This window comes from Narcine bancroftii, chromosome 13 (genome assembly GCF_036971445.1).
Source record: "Narcine bancroftii isolate sNarBan1 chromosome 13, sNarBan1.hap1, whole genome shotgun sequence".
Classification (NCBI taxonomy): Eukaryota; Metazoa; Chordata; class Chondrichthyes; order Torpediniformes; family Narcinidae; genus Narcine; species Narcine bancroftii.
The window spans coordinates 77,343,201-77,366,176 of NC_091481.1; the positions used below are offsets into that span (position 1 = coordinate 77,343,201).

The following is a 22,976-nucleotide window of genomic DNA, read 5'->3' on the forward strand; positions in this document are numbered from 1 at the left end:
AGTTTTAATCATGGTACAGTTTTTGTTTTGCAATATCAACAAGTAGAAATTCTGCCCTGGCCCAAAGGAAAACAGAATCTCAGGGTTGTATGCGATGTATACCTAGTAGGGGAATTAAGGTATATGGGGAAAAGGCAGGTATGTCATGAGCCTATCAGTCACGATCTCATTGAACGGTGGAGCAGGCTCGACGGGTCGGATGGCCAACTCCTGCTCCTATTTCCGACGTCATTTTAACATAACAATAACATAACATAACAATTACAGCACGGAAACAGGCCATTAGGCCCTTCTAGTCCGCACCGAACCAAACACCCCTTTCTAGTCCCACCTCCCTGCACAATGCCCATAACCCTCCATCTTCTTCTCATCCATATACCTGTCCAACCTTTTCTTAAATAATACAATTGACTCCGCCGCCACTATTTCTCCCGGAAGATCATTCCACACGGCTACCACTCTCTGAGTAAAGAAGTTCCCCCTCATGTTACCTCTAAACCTCTGCCCCTTAATTCTTAACTCATGTCCTCTTGTTTTAATCTTTCCTCCTCTTAACGGAAATAGTCTATCCACATCCACTCTGTCTATCCCTTTCATAATCTTAAATACTTCTATCAAATCCCCTCTCAACCTTCTACGCTCCAAAGAATAAAGACCTAATCTGTCCAATCTCTCCCTATACTCTAGATGCTTAAACCCAGGTAACATTCTGGTAAACCTTCTCTGCACTCTCTCCACTCTGTTTATATCCTTCCTATAATTAGGCGACCAGAACTCCACACAGAACTCCAAATTAGGCCGCACCAACGTCTTATACAATCTCACCATCACCTCCCAACTCCTATATTCCATGCAATGATTGATAAAGGCCAGCATACTAAAAGCCTTCTTCACCACCCTATTCACGTGAGTTTCTACCTTCAGGGAACGATGTACCGTTACTCCTAAATCTTTCTGCTCTTCTGTATTCATCAATGCTCTCCCATTTACCACGTATGTCCTGTTCTGATTCTTCTTACCAAAATGAAGCACCTCACACTTATCAGCATTAAATTCCATCTGCCATTTTTCAGCCCACTTTTCTAAGCAGCCCAAATCCCTCTGCAATCCTTGAAAACCTTCTTCATTATCCACTATTCCACCTATCTTAGTATCGTCTGCATATTTACTAATCCAATTCACCACCCCATCATCTAGATCATTAATGTATATAACGAACAACAATGGGCCCAATACAGATCCTTGAGGCACACCACTGGTCACCGGCCTCCAACCTGACAGACAATTATCCACTACCACTCTCTGGCCTCTCCCTTTCAGCCAATGTTCAATCCATTTGACTATCTTAAAATTTATACCTAAAGACTGCACCTTCCTAACTAACCTTCCATGTGGTACCTTATCGAAGGCCTTACTGAAGTCCATATAGACAACATCCACTGCACTACCCTCATCCACATTCCTAGTCACCTCTTCAAAAAATTCAATCAGATTGGTCAAACATGACCTTCCTCCCACAAATCCATGTTGAGTGCTCCTGATCAGACCCTGTCTATCCAGATGTTTATAAGTACTATCTCTAAGAATTTTCTCCATTAATTTACCTACCACAGACGTCAAACTTACAGGCCGATAGTTGCCAGGCTTCCTCCTTGAACCCTTTTTAAATAACGGAACCACATGCGCAATGCGCCAATCCTCCGGCACTATCCCCATATCTTGTATTTTGATAATAAATCTTTATAAATGATTACGGATCTGTGAGCTTAGAGGGGGTATAAGAGCTCCTGTCATACTACACCAAATGCTTTGTGAGATGTTAGAAATCATTTGTGTAAGATTTACTGTCTCATTAAATATATACAAAACAGCAAGTATTCCCAAAACCTCAGTAATCTTTCTGTTAAAAAAGAGGGCAACATTTGTGGTTTATGATTAACCAAAAATCACCAAAGAATATGCAGTCTTTTCGTCAATACTTCCTCAATGTCAAATGGAAAGAATGTCCTCAGTATACATTGCATCTAGCCCAAGGTCAAGTGATTCAATTTACAAATCATTTCAATGACTTGCCATAAACATTAATCACACTTATAATACATCAGGAACTTGGGAGATGAAAGTCCTAAACAGCAGATCTCCAGTGGGCAGTAGGTGTATTTTAAACGGCATGTGTATTCTCCCTACCCCCCCCCCCACCCCCACTCAGCACTGTCAAAATATCTTTACCAGTAAAATCATACGTCCTACTGTACTTTTCTCTCCATCCCGAGAAACATTCCCTGAACGGGTATCAGTTGAATCAAATGGGTGACTGTGAAGTCCAGTGAGCAGAATGGCCCAGAGTTAAATCCTAGATCCACACAGTTAACCAAACTCAAAGGTTCAAGACTTGGGACAAAGTCAGCGTCCATTGAAAATGCAGACATGGAGTTGGAGATGGTCAAATTATGCTGCAGGGCCATCCAGGCTATCTCGCCATGGGGTAAAACATGAAAGTCTGTAGACACCAATACAATATTAGAAAAACTCAGCAGGTCAAACAGCATACTTTATAGAACATAGAACGCAACAGCACAGTACGAGACCTTCATCCCTTGATGTCGCGCTAATCTATAGAACAGTATAGCCCACAATGTTGAGCCAACCTTTAGTCCCTGCCTCCCACATCACCCACCACTTCCTCCACCTACTTGTCCAGTGGTCTCTTGAAATTCACCAACATGCCTGCCACCACTACTGACCCAGGTTGTGCACTCCACACACCAACCACCCTCTGGGTAAAAAAAAACCTTGCTCCAATATCTCCCTTGAATGTCCCACCCATGGCCTTAAAGCCATGCCCTCTTGTATCGAGCAGTGATGCCCTGGGAAGGAGGGGCTGGCTGTCCACTCTATCTATTCCTTTTAATATCGTGTTCACCTCTATCATGTCTCCTCTCATCCTCCTTCTCTCCAGAGAGTAAAGCCCTACCTCTCTTAAACTCGGCTCATAGTGCACACTCTCTAAACCAGGTAGCATCCTGGTAAATCTCCTCTGCATCCTTTCCAATGCTTGTAAGTTTTTCCTACAATAAGGCGACCAGAACTGGACACAGTTCTCCAAGTGCCGGCTTACCAGAGTTTTGTAGAACTGCATCATTACCTCGCAGCTCTTAATCTCAATCTCTCGACTTATGAAAGCCAACACCCGATAAGCTATATATTTCTACCAAAAAAAAAACCCCAAAATGATTCCTCCCTCGTAACCCTCTATTTTCCTTTCATCCATGTGCCTAAGAGTCTCTTAAATGCCCCTAATATTTCAGCCTCCACCACCAGCCCTGGCAAGGCATCCATAACTCTATACGTAAAACACTTTATATGGTAAAGATATATAACCACTTGGAAAACACTTCACATTTGAATCTGCGAGAGTCATCCACTCCACCTAGTGTTCCAATTGTGGCCTTCTCTACATGGGAGACAGACTGGGAGATCGCTTCACTGAGCGTCCACATCAATGACAGGGATCTCCCAGCGGCTAAACAGTTTAATTCTGCATCGCACTACCATGCTGACATGAATGTCCAGGGTTTCATACACTGCCAAACCAAGGCTACCTGTAAACTGAAGGAGCAACACCTAATGCTCCTATTCAGCACTCTCCAACCAGATAGAAACAGAAAAATAGGTGCAGGAGTCGGCCATTTGGCTCTTCAAGCCTACACCACCATTCAATATGACCATGGGTGATCAGTACCCGGTTCCTGTCTTCTCCCCATACCCCTTGATCCCTTTAACCACAAAGGCCAAATCTAACCTACACTTAAATATTGACAGGGAACCAGCTTCAACTACTTCCTGTGGCTAAGAATTCCACAGATCTACCACCCTCTGAGAGAAGACATTTTTCCTCACCTCAGTCCTAAAAAACTTCCCCCTTATCCTTAAACTGTGACCCCTGGTTCTGGTTTTTCCCAGCATTGGAAACAATCTACCTGCGTCTAGTCTGTCTCAACCCTTAAGAATCTTAAGATCACCCCCCCCCCCCCAATCTTCTAAATTCCAGAGAATACAAGCCTAGTCTATCCAACCTTTCTTCATATGCAAGTCCTTCCATCTAGTGAACCTTCCATCTAGTGAACCTTCCATCTAGTGAACCTTCTCTGCACCCCCTCCATGGCGAGGTTGTCCTTCCTCAGATAAGGAGACCAAAACTGCACGCAGTACTCCAGGTGTGGTCTCATCAAGTCCCTGTACAGCTGTAGCAGGATCTCCCTACTACTGGACTCAAATCCTCTCGCTATGAACGCCAACACAGCATTCGCCCTCCTCACTGCCTGCTGCATCTGTATGCCCACTTTCAACGACTGATGCACAGCAACACCCAAGTCTCTCTGCATCTCCCCTTTTCCTCAACAGATACCATTTAGATAATAGTCCTCTTTCCTGTTCTTACCTCCAAAGTGGATAACCTCGCATTTATCCACATTATATTGCATCTGCCACGACTTGGCCCGCTCGCCCAACTTGTCCAAATCACTCTGCACCCTGCTCGCGTCCTCAACACAGCCAACCCCGCTACCCATTAACATTGACTTTTCTGGCTTCTGCTGGCCCACTCCCCGTTCGTCCTCCCTTCCGCATCCCTCTGCCTCCTTTCCTCCAGCTCTCCACCCCCTTCCCTCTCCACTCATAGAGCCATCCCCCCCCCCCCACTTGCTGGTGTGCCCTTCCTTATCCACCTGTTACCTCTTGCCTGTGCTGCTTCTCTCCCCCCCCACCCCCCCATCATTTTCTTTTGGCGCCTGCCTACATTTTGTTCATACCTCAATGAAGGGCTCAAGCCCAAAACGTTGGTTATGACTCTAACTTTGCTGTAATATGCACGCTGTTTCTTCAGTCTTACGTGTTTACCATCTTGCCATGGAAAGCTTAGCTCACCTAGTCATGACTTGCATCTGCCAGAGGGTACAGAAGTGGTCATGAACATGGTTGTGTAAAATCAACACCAGTGGGAGGGAAAGGTAATGGGGAAAACCATTTCTTACAATACTAAAATCACCTTCAATATTTCTGGGTTACGAAGGTGGAAAGATACAGGATTAGAGCATTTGAAAGAGGAATGTGGCCGATGATCATGAACACTAACATGTTTTAAAAAAACACTCATATCCTAACTCACCTTCAATCTCTGGATAACTTCCTTAAGGTCCTCCACATTCTTTTCCAATGCTCGTATGAATATACAGTCACCTCTCCCATGGAATATTTTGATTGTTGATGCATCAGGACTCCAGCCTATTACATCGTCACTGAAGCAGTTAAACACCACATCCTTGGTGCTCTGCTCAATCACCACAACGTACTCAGTGGAGATTCCAAGAATGCACTCCACTTCAATTGCCTGGCTGTAATCCTGTGCATAAACCCGCCACGTAATTGCCCCTGTGCTGTAAAGTTCAGCGCCCAGCCGGGCTTTTGTCCTTTCTTTCTTCTTGCTCAGCAAGATGAGATTAAATTTTCCAGTGGATTCCACTGGTGTGTTGGTGACACTGTTTTCTGCCAAGTCCTTCAGGTACTCCTGGCGGGTACGAGTGGCCATAGCGTGGAACTTCTCTGACTTGTGCGCCGCGTTCTCCCCGTTGATGACCTTGGCCAGCAGAAAGTTTCGGAAGACCTCAGACTTGCTGAAGGTGAAGCCATTTGGAATGGGCGGTCCAAACACTGGGACATCCTTGGACCTGGTCACTGCCACACTGGAGGGAGAAAATACAACCAAAGTTTACAGTAGCCCATTGTTTATTTTAAAGTTAACATTATGCTATCATATAGGACGAAACTTAAAAATTTCACCTCAAAATCGTGTTGTCCTATACGCCAGGTCTAAAATCCTTACCTTGAGACGGTGAAGTCTCAACAATGCCGACATCTTCCTGCTGGGTCCGACGCAATCGCGTGCATGCCATTGTTAGTTATTTGCGAAGTATCAGCGCTCCACCGCTGGGTCCATCCACCCAGTCCGACTGCCGTCGGCTCTGTACAGGCCTTAAACGGCCTGTTACAGGAGCCGACAGTGGTTTATTTTAATAACCAAATAAAATTTAAACCTTAAAATGATCATTTGCTATTAACAGCATCCACTGGTCAGCAGTTCGTTGTGGGGTGACGGGGGCGTCTTATCCAAAGTGTCACATTCAAAACCAACATTTTGGGTGGAAATTCCAGCGTCGTCCTATACAACAGCAGATAGAGTACAACTTTTCTTCCCTATATCTTATTCTGCTACAGATACTGATGCCACTTCTTTTTATGTTGTACATTAATGACTTGGATTACCATAGAGCTTTGTGGCCAAGTTTGCAGATGATAAGGAGATTGGTGGCGGAACAGGCAGTGTTGAGGAAACACAGAGCCTGCGGAAGGATTTAGACAGATTAGGGGATTAGGCAGAGAAGTGGCAAATTAAATATAATCTCGGAATGTGTATGTCATGCACGATGGTAGAAAAAAATAAATGGACAGACTACTGCAAAGGGACTTTGGAGTCCTCATACACAATAGCCTGAAGGTAAATGTGCAGGTTGAGATGGTGGTGAAGGCAGCAAATGCAATGTTGGCATTCATTTTGATAGGAATGAAATATAAGAGTAGTGATGTGGTGTTGAGGCTTTATAAGGCATACGTGAGACCTCCCTTGGAACATTATGAGCAGTTTTACATAGGAACATAGGAAGTAGGAACAGGAGTAGGCCAAAAATGGCCCATCGAGCCTGCTCCGCCATTCAATACGATCATGGCTGATCTAATTTATGACCTAACTCTACCTACCTGCCGTCTACCCATATCCCCTAATTCCTCTATCATGGTTGTATTTTCTCCCTACAGTGTGGCAGTGACCAGGTCCAAGGATGTCCCAGTTTTTGAGCTCCTTGTTTAAAAAAGGATGTAATAACATTGGAGAGGATTCAAAGGAGGTTCACTGGGATGATTCCGGGAATGAAAGAGTTATCATATGAGGAGCATTTGACAGCTCTTGGCCTGTAAGTGAAATGTTGAAAGGAATGGACAGAGTAGATTAGAAAGGTCGTTTCCCAAGTGGGATGGTCCAGGACAAGAGGGCACAACTTCAGGATTGAAGGGTGTCCGCTTAGAACAGAAATGCATAGGAATTTCTATAGCCAGAGAGTGGTAAATCTGTGTAACTTGTTGCCACAGGCAGTTGTGGAGGCCATATTTAAGGCGGAGAGCGATAGGTTCTTGATTAGCCAGGGCATCAAAGGTAATGGGGAGGAGGGCGAGCAGTGGGGTTGATAAAGGAAAAGGGATCAGCTCACGATTAAATGGAGGGGCAGACTTGTTGCTGTTCCTTGGTTTTAGGGTCTTATGATTCCTGATATGGTTCCCCTCTCTCCTCTGCCCGTGTTGAAAGACGACAGGTGCCCTGTGCACATGAAATCAACACTGATAAGAGGCAAGGGAGGAAAAAACTGGCTTTCAGTGGCAGCCATTTTGTCAATATTGAACTTAGGACTCCAACCCAACTGTGGCACATCATTAACCTGATGCTCCTGGACTTTCAAGCAGCAAGATGACCGGTTATCATCGATCTCTATTTCCTAATCCAATATCCAACGACGACATCCCAGTGGTCAATGGACAGCAGGAAAGAGATTTGCTTCTCTGCACATACTCTTTTATCTTGATTACTTTTTTCCTGTCAAGCACTCGAGGTATCCTGAGGATGTGAGGTTCATGTTTGTCCTTTTTGTTAACTGTTCTTTTCATTTAGGACAGTGGTTCTCAGGACATTATTCACAACATGCCCCTTTCAGAAATAAATGGTTAAGCAATACAATTTATTAGTAAATTCCGTTTGTAGACTTGCATTAATTAGCTACTGTCTGAAGCTACAGCTGGAGAGTAACAAAGTCACTGAAGGTTGGAACAGATTATGTGGCCAAGGTGCAAGATCTTGCTGCGTATAAATTGGTTTTACATTTCTAACAGCAAAACTGAACATCCTTCAGAAGTGCTTCTCAATGACTTTTGGACGGACCAAGATTCTGAAGGACACTAAAGAAATTCTACTCTTGCTTTCCAGATTATGAATGCACTCACCTGTAACAAACATTCTCAGTGCATGGATTATTGACCCTGACAATTACAAACACATGCTGAAAGTGGGAACGGACACTCTTTGGTGTGAATGGTAAAGCCCCGGGTTCCTGGAAAATGACGGTGACAATATCGTTGCCGATGTGCCGTTTTCTGAGAAGCTGTGAATACACAAAGGGTTCAGCACATAAACAATTGGTTGCAAAACACTCACATTGTGGATCAGGAGTCGGTAACACACCAGGTAATGCAACTCAATGAAGATTCACAGTCCTCCATATGCAATTACAGATGATGCCAACTTAGTTATGTGTTCACCCTCATCTATTTTAGAAGAGCATGATAAATATTCATTTATTTCAACCATTTAATGCAACTCAAATTTTCTATGGTAACTGGATTCATTCCCTTTTTTTAAAATTTACAACATGGTATAAGTAGATTCCAGTCGTGCCACACATTTATCCTACAACCCTGCATGTTTTGGATGGTGGGAGAAATCCCATGCATACATGGGGAGAACATACAAACTCCTGACAGACAGTGGCAGATTCAAATCCGGGTTGCTGGCGCGGTTACAGCCTTGCACTAATTGCTATGTTAACCGTGCCGCCCCTTCATCATTTTTATATTTTTGGTCTTGAAATTTTTGACTTGATTTTCATTCTGCAGCCTTTCCACCAGATCACATTCACCAGTGGCCGTAATAACCCAAAGAGCCTCGACTAATCATCCAACCTCTCAGAATCCAATGAAGTTCATCTAAAACTGATAAGACGCAGGACTCCCGGATAAAGAAATGAAGACCAACTTTCTGCAAAAGCTCCCGCATGAATTCTCCAATGAAATCCGGATCATGAAAGGTTTCTGTATTCTACTATTCACTTACTGAACTGAAGGTATTGCTGGATTTACAGAACAAAGGTGCTCAACCTCTAGACGTGTCTTTTGTCAACAAAGTTTGGGGATTCCAGGTAAGGGTCTGGAGCAGTGGTTCTCAACCTCTTTCCACTCATGTCCCACTTTAAGAAATCCCTGTGCCATCGGTGCTCTGTGATTAGTAAAGGATTGCTTAAGGTGGGTTGAGGGTGGGAAGGTTGAGAATCACTGCTCTAGACCCAATTGTTACTGAAATATTTTGCTTGAGAAAAATTGTCATTGGCCCATTTCCTTTGGAGTTCTGAAACCCTGCACATAACGAGTCAATGGGGGACGATTAAAACAGCGATTTTCAAACTTTTTCTTTCCACCCCATACATCGCCTTAAGCAATCCCTTACTAATCACAGAGCACCTATGGCCTAGGGATTACTTAAAGTGGGATGTGAGTGGAAAGAAAAAGGTTGAGAACCATTGGTCTGGAGTGTTATCTTCACAGGTACTGACAGAAGGTGAATCTCTGTTAATTTAATGAAAGTAATTTTTCACTCAACTCCCAGTAGATTAGAATAAGGAAGTGAACCGTTACAGCGCCAGATTTATATTGACCACGAAACCAACTTCACTAAGTAACAGAACAAACAGTACAAAGTTTACACTGGGAACTTACACCATCAACTGATACAGCATAACCCCACGTTAACCATTTCATGGCGCTGCCAGGCCAATCAGGTCTCCAATGATCTCATCACATGTTCTTGGTGCAGAAAACAAGGTAGCCGTGAAGATTTTAAGCCCTAATTAACGAGGGCCCTCTCTCAAAGAATACAGTTTTGTCTCCTAAACCTTTATTGACTGGTAGGGCCAGCTCGAAACCCGGTAACTTCTTTAACTCAGGATTTGAAACGGCATCATTTTTTTTCGCACGTTCATAGGGATGAATCTGGAATTACAATCGACTCTATTAAACATAATGAACAGGTTGCTGAAGGACAAGGTTCACAAGTGAAATCTAAGAGGGAACAGAGAGCTAGATTTCAAGATTAGAAATTGAAAAAGCAGAGAAAGCGTGATTGAAAATAATTTAACTGGCTAGTTTCAACTGCACTCATCATAAATCATCCTGAAATTCTTGTAAATGCTAACCACAGAATTAAAGTGGAAGGGATTGGAACATATACTTTTGACATCGATATCAGGCATTATTAAAACAGAAATATTTCCCTTCAATTATACATCGATATCAGGTATTATTAAAACAGAAATATTTCCCTTCAATTATACATCGATATCAGGCATTATTAAAACAGAAATATTTCCCTTCAATTATACATCGATATCAGGCATTATTAAAACAGAAATATTTCCCTTCAATTATACATCGATATCAGGCATTATTAAAACAGAAATATTTCCCTTCAATTATACATCGATATCAGGTATTATTAAAACAGAAATATTTCCCTTCAATTATACATCGATATCAGGTATTATTAAAACAGAAATATTTCCCTTCAATTATAGTGTAAGAATAAAGAGGAAATTCTGCCCTCATTTGCTCCTGGCTACCCACTGCATCCATTCCATAAAACTACATCTGAATTCCTTTCCTACACCGCAGTCTGATGTTGCAAGAGGCACCTGCCATCTGTATGCACTTTCAACAAGACTAGATTGGGAAAATTGGACGACAGGGAACATTAACACATTATCCCCAAAACATGCAATTTATTTGGGCAACTAAAAACACGTGAAAAGGTAGCTGAATGTTCTTTACATCATGGAGCACAGAAAAAGGCTCTCCATCCCAAATCCACACTGATATTCAAGCACCCATTTATAGTAATCCCATTCTCCCCATTTTCAGATTTATTGTCAGAGTGTATACATGAAATCACATACAATGGAGATTATTTTACCTGCGGGTGTGGCAAAATTACCAAGTATTGGTAGTGTAAAATAAAACCGTACACATGTAACAAATAAACTATGTTAAAAAACTGTGTGTAATATGGAAAAAAAAATCAATGAAGTGCAAAGGAGTCCTTAAATGAGTCTCTGATTGAGTTTGTTGTTGACGGTGGAGGGGGAGCAGCTCTTCCTGAACCTGGTGGTGTGAGTCTTGTGGCACCAAGTCCTCTTTCCTGATGGCAATAGCGTATGCTGGGTGGTGTGGATCCTTGATGATTGTTGCTGCTCTCCAATGGCAGCATTCCCTGTAGATGTTCTTGATGTGATGTCCTGGGCTGTGTCCACTACCTTCTGCAGGCTTTCTGCTCAGAGGTATTGGTGACCATGATGCAGCCAGTCAACACACTTTCCACCACAAATCTGTAGAAATTTGCCATGGTTTCCCAATGTCCCTCCAGTCTAATACTCATATACACTCTAGGGGCAATGTAAAGCAGCCAAATAACCTACCAACCCACAATGCAGTCATCTGTAGGAAGTCTAGTAAGGAACATAGCAATGGCTGGTTATTGGCCTCATTTGGAAAGAACCACAAATTTTACCAACCTGCTGCCGGTTGTTAGGGGTATAAGGAAGCATGGTGGACACGTGGAACATAATCTCGTAGTCCTGATATGTTGTGTACAGGGAGTGGGTACCAGTTGAACCAGCTGAAAATAGAAAATATTTCAATACATTGCATTTTACACAGCAACACCAAAGTCAAGGAATTCTGGAGGTCCTCAGCTGGACCATGAGAATCTGTAAAGTTCAGTGTGAATGACCATTTGAGTACCATCCATTAGGATTCCTCAGGAGATGCAAACACTTTATAATAGTCATGCTCCAGTTTTTTGTTTCACCTCTTGATGAGCTATTCGCCCTCCCCCATATTAAAAAAAAATTACCCTACACCCACGGGCTGCAAGGACTCACAACAGGCTACAGGGGATCGGAACCGGCATTCGAGAGGATGCTGAGGGAAAGGAAGGCTCTCAAAAGGCGCTGGGAACCGAAGACGTCCTCATCACGACAGAGATTTGGATCTAGGATCGGATTGCCGACGGTTTGAACTGAGGCCTCGTGTGGCTGCAGAGCATGTGGGAGTGCTGGACACAAATCCATGGACACGCAGCGACTCTGTGGGGTTGCTCTTTCTCGGACTGTAATGCTTACGGCAGACTAAAGGCACTTTTGTGTAATATTACCTGTCTGCTTTATTACATGATAATGAATAGTATCTGAACTGAAACAAGCTAAAATATGTACACCATTTCTCTCCTTTTTCATTCAGACATCCCCAGTTTTTCACAGCCTTGTTTCATGATGTTAAAAGCACCAGTTCTTCCCCAGGCCTGTGCCTCACTCTTTTTGCAGATTCTGCACAAGCCACCTATTGCGGTTGCTAAAAATTTGAAATTACAGCAGAAATTATTTGACAGATTTTGTGAAGACAGAAACAAGAGTTAACATTTCAGCACAGAGGCCATTCATTCTAACAAAGCCTGTGTATTCTCAAGATGGCTCATTCTCGCTCTTTATTTAACCACTTATGAGGACTTTTTTCTCTCTGTAGGTTTCAAGCCCACTGATTCAAGAAATAACTGTTTGCTGTTATTTACACAAAAATAACTTACTTTTTGTGTCCAGTTGAGCTGCGTATTTACTGAAACCTTTAAGGAGGACTTTTTCCCCGAGTTGATCCAGGAATTCTTCAAAGGCAGGGCCTGCTTCCTCATTGTTGTACATTTCCTCTTCAGTCCCCTGGCCAGCTGTACAGTACAGAATGCCAACTTTATGCTTTCTGCTGAGCTGCGGAGGTATTTAAAGCACAAGAGTCACCAGAAAATCAAAGGCAGGTTCAGATCCATTAACTAATATGATTTACCCCTTCTCTTTATTCTTTTGTTTAAATATATTTTTTTATTTTTCACACTGTGAACCATATCAACCAAAATACATACAAACATTTCCCTCTTGAATGTACACAGTGGCATTTTCTCTGCTTTTTTCCCCCCTACCTTCCTTCCCCCCTTCCCACCCCTCTCCAAAACCAATAAACATTCAACATATATAATGCAATAAAACCATTAAACAACGTCATCACACAATGAAAAATAAACAAGAAAAATGTATTCCAAACGGAATACATTTATTCATTTCCATGTACCATTGCTGTATTCTCAGGCTCTCTTCTGATTTCCAAGTTGACATTATACATTTTTTAAGCTACTGCTAAGGCTATCAAAATAAATATTTTTTGCGCTTCATCCAGTTTGAGGCCTAATTCTTTACTTCTTGTATTACTTAGAAGAAAGATCTCTGGATTTTTTGGTATGTTGCTTTTTGTGATTTTATTTAATACCTGATTTAGATATTCCCAAAACTTTTCCACTTTCTCACATGCCCAAATTGCATGTACTGTTGTTCCCATTTCCTTCTTACACCGAAAACATCCATTTGATAATGATGGATCCCATTCATTTAACTTTTGGGGCATGATATATAACCTGTGAAACCAATTGTACTGTATCATGCGTAACTTGTGTTTATTATATTCTTCATAGTTCCAGAACATAAATATAAAAAATGAAACATGGGAAAAGTTATGTTTAAATCTTTTTCCCACTTTTGTTTGGGTTTATAGCTTATTTCATCATTTTCATTCTCTTGCAGCTTGATGTACATGTTCGTTATAAATCTTTTTATTATCATTGTGTCTGTAATCACATATTCAAAGCTGCTTCCTTCTGGTAGGTAATCTGTCTGTTTCCCAATTTATCCTTTGTAGGCTTTCAGTTGATGGTATGCAAACATTGTACCATGAGTTATACCATATTTATACTTCAATTGTTCAAATGTTAATAAATTATTTCCCAAAAAACAATTTTCTATTCTTTTAATTCCTTTTCTCTCCCATTCTCTAAAGGAAAGGTTGTCTATTGTAAAAGGGATTAGCTGATTTTGCATCAAAAATAATTTTGGTATTTGGTAATTTATATTTTTTTCTTTCTAAGAGAATCTTCTTCCATATATTGAGTAAATGATGCAATACTGGTGAGCTTTTATATCGTACCAGCTTTTCATCCCACTTCTAAAGTATATGTTCCGGTACCTTCTCCCCTATTTTATCTAGCTCTATCTTAGTCCAATCTGGTTTTTCCCTTGTCTGATAAAAATCTGATAAATACTTTAATTGTGCTGCTCTATAATCATTTTTAAAGTTTGGTAACTGCAAACCTCCTTGGTTGTACCTCTCTGTTAATTCATCTAACGCTATCCTCGGTTTCCCCCTTTCCATAAAAATTTCCTTATTATTCTCTTCAGTTCATTAAAGAATTTCTCTATTAAGGAAATTGGTAACGATTGAAATAAGTATTGTATCCTTGGGAAGACATTCATTTTAATGCAATTTACCCTCCCTATCAACGTCAGTAGTAATTCTTTCCAATGTTCTAAATCTTTCTGCAATTTCTTTATTAGTGGCTGATAATTTAATTTGTACAAGTGGCTTAAATTATTATCTAACCTAATACTTAGGTATCGGATTGCTTGTGTTTGCCATTTAAACGGTGATTCTTTTTAAAAATTCTGTATAATCCTCATTATTCATTGGCATCGCTTCACTTTTAATTGCATTGATCTTGTACCCCGATATTTCTCCATATTCCTTCAATTTCTTATGTAATTCTTTTACTGACACCTCTGGTTCTGTTAGGTATACTATGATGTCATCTGCAAATAAACTGATTTTATACTCCTTTATTTTTATCCCTTTTATTTTATTTTCTGTTCTTATCAGTTCTGTGATTGGTTCTATTGCTAAAGCGAACAGTGAGGGAGATAATGGACTCCCTGCCTAGTTGACCTTCTTAATTTAAATTGGTTCGATACATATCCATTTACTGTTACCTTCGCCAATGGTCCATTATATAATGCTTTAATCCAATTAATATATTTTTCTGGTAGATTGAACCTCTGTTATACTTTGAATAAATAATTCCATTCTACCTTGGCAAAAGCTTTTTCTGTGTCTAAAGCAACAGCCACTGTTGGCTTCTCATTTCCTTGAACTGCATGAATTAGATTAATAAATTTACAGACATTATCCGCTGTTTGTCTTAATAAATCCAGTTTGATCTTGTTTTACTATTTTTGGTACTTGTTGCTAGTTCCTTTTCTGTACTTACCATCTCCCTTTCCAACTATTCTATTTCCCGATTGTAGTCCTTTTTCATCTTAGTTACATAACTTATTATCTACCCTCTAATGAAGGCTTTCATTGCATCCCATAATATAAATTTGTCTTTCACTGATCCTGCATTTATTTCAAAGTATGTTTTAATTTCGCGTTCAATAAACTCCCTAAATTCCTGCCTTTTAAGTAGCATGGAATTTATTCTCCATCTATATGTTCTTGGTGGGATGTCCTCCAGTTCTATTGCTAATAACAGGGGTAATGATCAGATAGCAATCTAGCTTTATATTCAGTTTTCCTAACTCTCCCTTGAATATGGGCCGACAACAAAAACATATCAATCTTTGAGCAAGTTTTGTGCCTACTCGAATAATATGAGTATTCCTTCTCCCTTGGGTGCTGCCTCCTCCATATATCCATAAGTTTCATTTCCTGCATTGATTTAACCATAAAATTTGGCCACTTTATTCTTTTTGCTAATCTTTTGTCCAGTTTTATCCAACATTGGATACAAATTAATGTTAAAATCCCCTCCTATCAATATATTCCCCTGCGTATCTACAATCTTCAAAAAAATATCTTGCATAAACTTTTGATCCTCCTTGTTAGGTGCATATATATTGAGCAAATTCCAAAATTCTGAATATATCTGACACTTTATCATTACATGCCTCCCTGCTGGATCTATTATTTCCTCCTCTATTTTGATTGTTACATTTTTATTAATTAATATAGCTACACCTCTAGCTTTTGAATTATATGATGCTGCCGCTACGTGTCCTACCCTGTCTCTCTTTAATTTGTTATGTTCCACTTCAATTAGATGTGTTTCCTGCACAAATGCTATGTCTATTTTTTTCTTTTTTAGGAAATTTAATAGCCTCTTTTAATTTGGTTATGTATTCCATTAATGTTTATAGTCATATAATTCAACATGGCCATCTCATATCCTGTTTATACCTCATTTCCGCTTCCTCACCACCATCATCCCCCTTTCCCCATTTTCATCTCTCAGTTTTCCCTTTTTAAACTCAATGTATGACAACACATTTAAAACATAAAATACTTCAACAACTCCCACATCCAATATTCCCTTAGTCTCAAATGTTCCCCCCCTCTGAGATGCCCCTTATCCCTTGCCGGGCAACCACAACTTCCCTCTCCATTTGGATTGTGAACTCGCTCGCAAACGTCAACTGATTTCGCGGTGAGTTATTCTCTCCCACCCAACCCCCACAGAAAACTTTTTTCTTCACATATAACAAAGCTCACCCTCTTTTTTTCTCCCCCCTTACTTTCTTTCTTCCCTTCTCTTTCCCTTCTTTAGTTCTTACATATACATTATTTTTACATCTTTATATTTATTTTATCGCCGTTCTTCATTCTTGTTACATCTCTCCTCTGTCCTGCAGGCGTACTCAAATTCTCATACTTCCTCCGGATCCGAGCACAGTCTGTTTTGCTCCCCAGGGATAAATATTTTAAGCACAGCTGGATGTCTTAACATAAATTTATAACCTTTTTTCCATAGGATCGATTTTGCTGTATTAAACTCCTTCCTCTTCTTTAAGAGTTCAAAACTTATGTCTGGGTAAAAAAAAATATTTTTTGACCCCTATATTCCAATGGCTTTTTGTCTTCTCTAATTTTATTCCTTGCCCGCTCCAGTATATTTTCTCTTGTATATCTCAAAAATTTTACTAAAACGGATCTTGGTTTTTGATGTGTCTGTGGTTTCGGAGATAGTGTTCTGTGTGCCCTTTCTGTTTCCATTCCTTCCTGTATTTCTGTCATTCCCAAGACCATTGGGATCCATTCTTTTATAAATTCCTTCATATCTGTGCCTTCTTCCTCTTCCTTTAGGCCCACTATTTTTAAGTTGTTTCGCCTACTATAATTTTCCATCATATCAATTTTCTACACAACTCTTGTGACTAACTTCTTTTATCACTTTCTTCCAATTTTCCTGTCATTTACTTTCATTTCTACAGCCGTTTCTCGTTCTTCCACATTTTCTAATCTTTTCCCTATTTCTGTAATGACCAGCTCTATTCTACTCACCTTTTCTTCTGTTCTTTTCATTTTTCTTTTCATTTCACTAAATTCTAATGACAACCATTCTTTTAATGCTCTCATTTGTTCTTGAAAAAAAAAACTATATTCTGTCTATTTGTTTTATCTTCTATTTCTCTGTGCAGATCTTGGTCTTCTTCTTCTCTTCCTTGTGTCCGTGTCTTCTTCTTCTCTTCCTTGTGTCCGTGTCTTCTTCTTCTCTTCCTTGTGTCCGTGTCTTCTTCTTCTCTTCCTTGTGTCCGTGTCTTCTTCTTCTCTTCCTTGTGTCCGTGTCTTCTTCTTCTCTTCCTTGTGTCCGTGTCTTCTTCTTCTCTTCCTTGTGTCCGTGTCTTCTTCTTCTCTTCCTTGTGTCCGTGTCTTCTTCTTCTCTTCCTTGTGTCCGTGTCTTCTTCTTCTCTTCCTTGTGTCCGTGTCTTCTTCTTCTCTTCCTTGTGTCCGTGTCTTCTTCTTCTCTTCCTTGTGTCCGTGTCTTCTTCTTCTCTTCCTTGTGTCCGTGTCTTCTTCTTCTCTTCCTTGTGTCCGTGTCTTCTTCTTCTCTTCCTTGTGTCCGTGTCTTCTTCTTCTCTTCCTTGTGTCCGTGTCTTCTTCTTCTCTTCCTTGTGTCCGTGTCTTCTTCTTCTCTTCCTTGTGTCCGTGTCTTCTTCTTCTCTTCCTTGTGTCCGTGTCTTCTTCTTCTCTTCCTTGTGTCCGTGTCTTCTTCTTCTCTTCCTTGTGTCCGTGTCTTCTTCTTCTCTTCCTTGTGTCCGTGTCTTCTTCTTCTCTTCCTTGTGTCCGTGTCTTCTTCTTCTCTTCCTTGTGTCCGTGTCTTCTTCTTCTCTTCCTTGTGTCCGTGTCTTCTTCTTCTCTTCCTTGTGTCCGTGTCTTCTTCTTCTCTTCCTTGTGTCCGTGTCTTCTTCTTCTCTTCCTTGTGTCCGTGTCTTCTTCTTCTCTTCCTTGTGTCCGTGTCTTCTTCTTCTCTTCCTTGTGTCCGTGTCTTCTTCTTCTCTTCCTTGTGTCCGTGTCTTCTTCTTCTCTTCCTTGTGTCCGTGTCTTCTTCTTCTCTTCCTTGTGTCCGTGTCTTCTTCTTCTGACTTTCCTGATGAGTTGCTTGTCTCACCTGGGCTTCTTCTTGCAGTTGGTCCTCTTCTTCTGGACTACTCATCTGTTGGGCCTCTTGCTGCTACCCTTCTTTTCTTTCACTCCCTTTCCTGTCACTTTCCTCTTCTTCCAGCTGAGAGCCCTGGTGTCGGGCATCCCACTCCTCGGCTGAGCCCCCTTCCCTTCAGTGTTCTCCTTCTCCTTAGTAAGTGCACTTTTTTTGGCTCTGAGAGCCATTTATGCAGTCCAGCGGTCGGGGGATCGTGACCCTGCGGGGTCGTCACCAACTTTGGAGAACGGGCTCTCTTCTCCACGACAGCTCTGTTTCTTCATGCGGGTAAGGCCTTCTCCTTTCTCTTCCAGCGTTTTTTTCTCTTTTTCCCCCTTGTTTTTACTTTTACCTTCTTGGGTGCCATTTTCTTTCTTTCCTCTACAACTTTATCTTTTATTTGTTATATTTTGTATTTTCTTCACTTTATTTCTTCTTTTCTGGAGAGGGCTGGTATTCCCCTACCGGCCACTACTCCATCACGTGACTCCTCCCCCTTCCCTTTATTCTTGACGCACATCTCCCTAACTCCAACACACATACAGCAGTAACAGGCCCCACAAGCCAGCACCGCCCAATTGACCTTCAACCCCAGGTACATTTTGGAAGGAAACCAGAAATTAAAGGGTTGGCATATGAGGATTGTTTATCAGCTCTTCAATTGTACTCAATGGAGTACAGAAGGATGAGGGGGGTGACCTCAAGAGATATTTCAAATGCTAAAGGGCCTGGACAGAATAGATGTGATAAGATTGTTTCCCCATGGTAGGGGAGTCTCGGACAAGAGGACCCAATTTCAGGAATAAAAAGGCATCAATTTAAAATAAAGATAAGGAAAAATATCTTTAGCCAAAGGGTGTGGAACTTGTTGCCACAGGTGGCTGTGGATGCAAGGTTCTTGGGTGTATTAAGGCAGAGATTTACGGGTATTTGATTGGCCAGGGCATCAAAGGTAACAGGGAGTGGGGCTGAATAGGAGGATGGATCAGACCATGATAGAATGGCGGAGCAGACTCGATAGGCCGATACGCCTACTTCTGCTCCTAGATCTTGTGATGATGAAACTCCAAAGATTTCAACTTACCCCTTGCTCATCCAGTTTCAGCAATTGTTCTGTCACTTTAGATGTGCTCAGCGCCAGCCGCAGACATTGGATGCTCAGCTCCGGAATCACAGTTTCCAGCACCTCTTTTAGTGGGAGCCCTCGCACGGTGCCATGTTTTGACGTTGACGGAACTGCATCCTCCAGGATCGCTCCTCTTAGTGTAATGAGCTAAAAGGTGTAATTTTCACATGTTCATGCCTTCTTTCAATTATAGCATTCACCTTTTTTTTAATATATAAACAAAATTACTGCTATAGACAACTCTCTGCAGGTAACCAAAACAGCAATTCAAAGGGAAGAGGTGCAACTAAGCTCCAGCCATGACTGAGCCATAGCTCCTATTTACGCGCTCTCCAAAGGTCTTCTGACGAGTCGCTATACAGAGAAAATCTCTGCTTAAAAACCATAACACGGAAGTCACAATGAAACATTATCAAACAAAGCAGTATAATTACATGAAAACTATCATCTCGCACCTCACTTGTCCTGAAGATTATTCGGTAGATGTACTGGGGTCCTTGCTCTTTGCTATCATCCAGTTTCTCCCGCTTGATGCTTACGGCCACTGGTCCCAACTTTTCATCCACCCCAAAGTAATTCCAGTGCTCTGTGAAAACACAGGGACGCAAGAATTAAATCTCGTAAAAGAAAGAACTATTGCAGAGCTGGAAACCTACTAGGCAGGTTAGAAAGCATTGGTGGAGTTAAAAGAGACAATGTTTCAGATCAATGAGCTTTCATCAGACCTCAATATGCACTTTCCTTCTCCATAGATGCAGCCTTCTTCAAATTTCAGCTCAGATGTCCGTCTCACATGCCAATAATTTTCTTTACATCAAGAGAAAAAAAATCTAAACCTGATGTGTTTCACAATTCACTATCTTTTTTTTTTAATCATGTAAAACTGTGGACAAACTGCTGGCAAAGATGTACGTTTAGTGAAAAGGCTACCTGTCTTACTGCCACTTCAGGTCCATTTCAGGTCTCGGAATGACTTCAAAACATTAGGCTGCCTTCTCAAAGTAGTGGCACCCCATCCTTCTGACAAGTCACGCTTACTGCTTAGAACACGACAGCACAGTGCATGACCTTCCGCACACGATGATGTGTCGACCTCTAAATACCTACCAAAAAAACCTAAACCCTTCCTACCTCATAACCCTCTACGATTATTTCATCCCTGTACCAGTCTAAAACTCTCTGAAGTGACCCAATTGTACCAGCCTCCACCACCATCCCTGGCATTGCAGTCCAGACACCCACAATGCTCTGAGTAAAAACACTTACCCTTGATGTCGTTCCTAAACTTTCCTTCCTTCACTTTGAAAAGAAAAAGGCGCTGGCTGTTTGCCAAATCTATGCCCCTCATAATCTTGTAGGCCTCTATTAAGTCACCTCTCCGTCGCCTTGAAAGACACTCTTTCCAATTTAGGCAACATTCTGGCAAATCTTCTCAGGACCCTCTCAAAGGTTTCCACATTTTTCCTGTAGCAAGGTGATCAGAACGGAATTCAATATTCTAAATGTGGTCTCACCAGAGATTCGTAGAGCTGCAACATCACCTCAACTCCTGAACTCAATCCCTGACTAATGAACCCCAGCAGACCATAAGCCCTCTTAACTAAACTAAAATGGATGGCCCCAGCAGACCATAGGCCTTCTTAACTAAATTGGATGGAAGAAAAATAGAGGGTTACAGAGCAGGGAGAGTTTAGTACTTTTTTTAAAAAAAGGAATATAGGGGTCGGCACAACATCAAGGGCCGAAGGGCCTGTACTGTGCTGTAGTGTTCTAAACTAATCAACCTGCGTGGCAACCTTGAGAGATCTGTGGATTTGGAACCACAAGGTCACGGTTCTTCCACACTGTTAAGTATCTTACCATTAACCATGTTCTCCATCTTATGACCTCCCAAAATGCTTCACCTCACACTTAGCTGGATTCAAGTCCATCTGCCACTTCCCCACCCAACTTTGCATCCTGTCTACATTTTTTTTTTTAAATTTTTTATTTTTCACACCATAAATCACATTAGCCATGATACACACTTTTTCCTTTTCACACATATACAGTGAGATTTTCTCCCCCCCCATCCATTTAAGGTATACAATCTAGGATACATTAAACCAGTCAGACAATGTTGTCATTCAACAAAAATACACCAGAAATTCTACTGAGTCCATTCTTTTCTTTCCTTCTCCTTCCATCAACTTAGGTAATGATTGTCCCCGGTAGGTTTTCGCTATTGTATTTAATGTAAGGCTCCCATATTTGTTCGAATATTTCAATATTATTTCTTAAACTATATGTTATTTTTTCTAATGGAATACATTTATTCATTTCTATATACCATTGTTGTATTTTCAAATTATCTTCCAATTTCCAGGTTGACATAATACATTTTTTTGCTACAGCTAGAGCTATCTTAACAAATCTTTTTTGTGCATCCTCCAAATCAATTCCAAATTCTTTGTTTTTTATGTTACTTAGGAGGAAGATCTCTGGATTCTTTGGTATATTGTTTTCTGTTATTTTATTTAATATCTGATTGAGATCTTCCCAAAATTTTTCTACTTTCTCACATGACCAGATTGCATGAATTGTTGTTCCCATTTCTTTTTTTTTTACATCGAAAACATCTATCAGATATTAATTTTGGTAATTGATAGATGTTTTCGATGGGACCCATTTATTTAACTTTTGAGGTGTAATGTATAGTCTGTGTATCCAGTTATATTGTATCATACGTAGCCTCGTATTTATTGTATTTCTCACCGTTCCAGAACATAATTTCCTCCCATGTTTCCTTTTTTATCTTTATATTTAAATCTTGTTCCCATTTTTGTTTAGTTTTACCATTTGTTTCCTCATTCTCCTTTTCTTGCAGTTTAATATACATATTTGTTATAAATCTTTTGATTATCATTGTATCTGTAATCACATATTCAAGGTTACTTGCCTCTGGCAAACTCAAACTGCTTCCTAAAATATTAGTTTTGGTAATTGATAATTTGTTTTATTTCTTTCTACATGAATCTTCTTCCAAATATTGAGGAGATGATGTAATACTGGAGAACTTCTATGTTGCACCAATTTTTCATCCCATTTATATAAATATGTGTTCAGGTATCTTTTCCCCTATTTTATCTAATTCTAATCTCGTCCAGTCTGGTTTTTCCCTTGTTTGATAAAAATCTGAAAGGTATCTTAATTGTGCAGCTCTATAATAATTTTTAAAGTTTGGCAGTTGTAAGCCTCCTTGTTTAAACCATTCTGTTAATTTATCTAGTGCTATCTTCGGTTTCCCCCCTCTCCATAAAAATTTCCTTATTATTTTCTTCAAGTCCTTGAAGAATTTTTCTGTCAGTTGTATTGGCAATGCCTGAAATAAGTATAATATCCTTGGAAAAATGTTCATTTTAATACAGTTTATCCTTCCTATTAGTGTTAGTGGCAAATCTTTCCAATGCTCTAAACCGTCCTGTAATTTTTTCATTAGTGGATAATAATTGAGTTTATATAGTTGGCCGAGATTTTTGTTTATTT

The 22,976-nt window shown here is 40.6% G+C and overlaps 1 protein-coding gene across 11 annotated transcripts in view; it reads right to left on the bottom strand.

The window, feature by feature from the left end:
• sipa1l3 (signal-induced proliferation-associated 1 like 3) overlaps window positions 1–22,976 on the bottom strand; it is a 244,325-nt gene that overhangs the window by 88,814 nt on the left and 132,535 nt on the right. For all 11 annotated transcript variants that reach the window (XM_069908182.1, XM_069908176.1, XM_069908178.1 and 8 more), the window contains 6 exons: window positions 19,907–20,037; window positions 19,410–19,598; window positions 12,566–12,740; window positions 11,496–11,599; window positions 8,104–8,261; window positions 5,168–5,741 (listed from right to left, as the gene is read on the bottom strand). In XM_069908182.1, coding sequence (XP_069764283.1) covers window positions 5,168–5,741; window positions 8,104–8,261; window positions 11,496–11,599; window positions 12,566–12,740; window positions 19,410–19,598; window positions 19,907–20,037 — 1,331 coding nt within the window. The remainder of the gene's footprint in view (window positions 1–5,167; window positions 5,742–8,103; window positions 8,262–11,495; window positions 11,600–12,565; window positions 12,741–19,409; window positions 19,599–19,906; window positions 20,038–22,976) is intronic.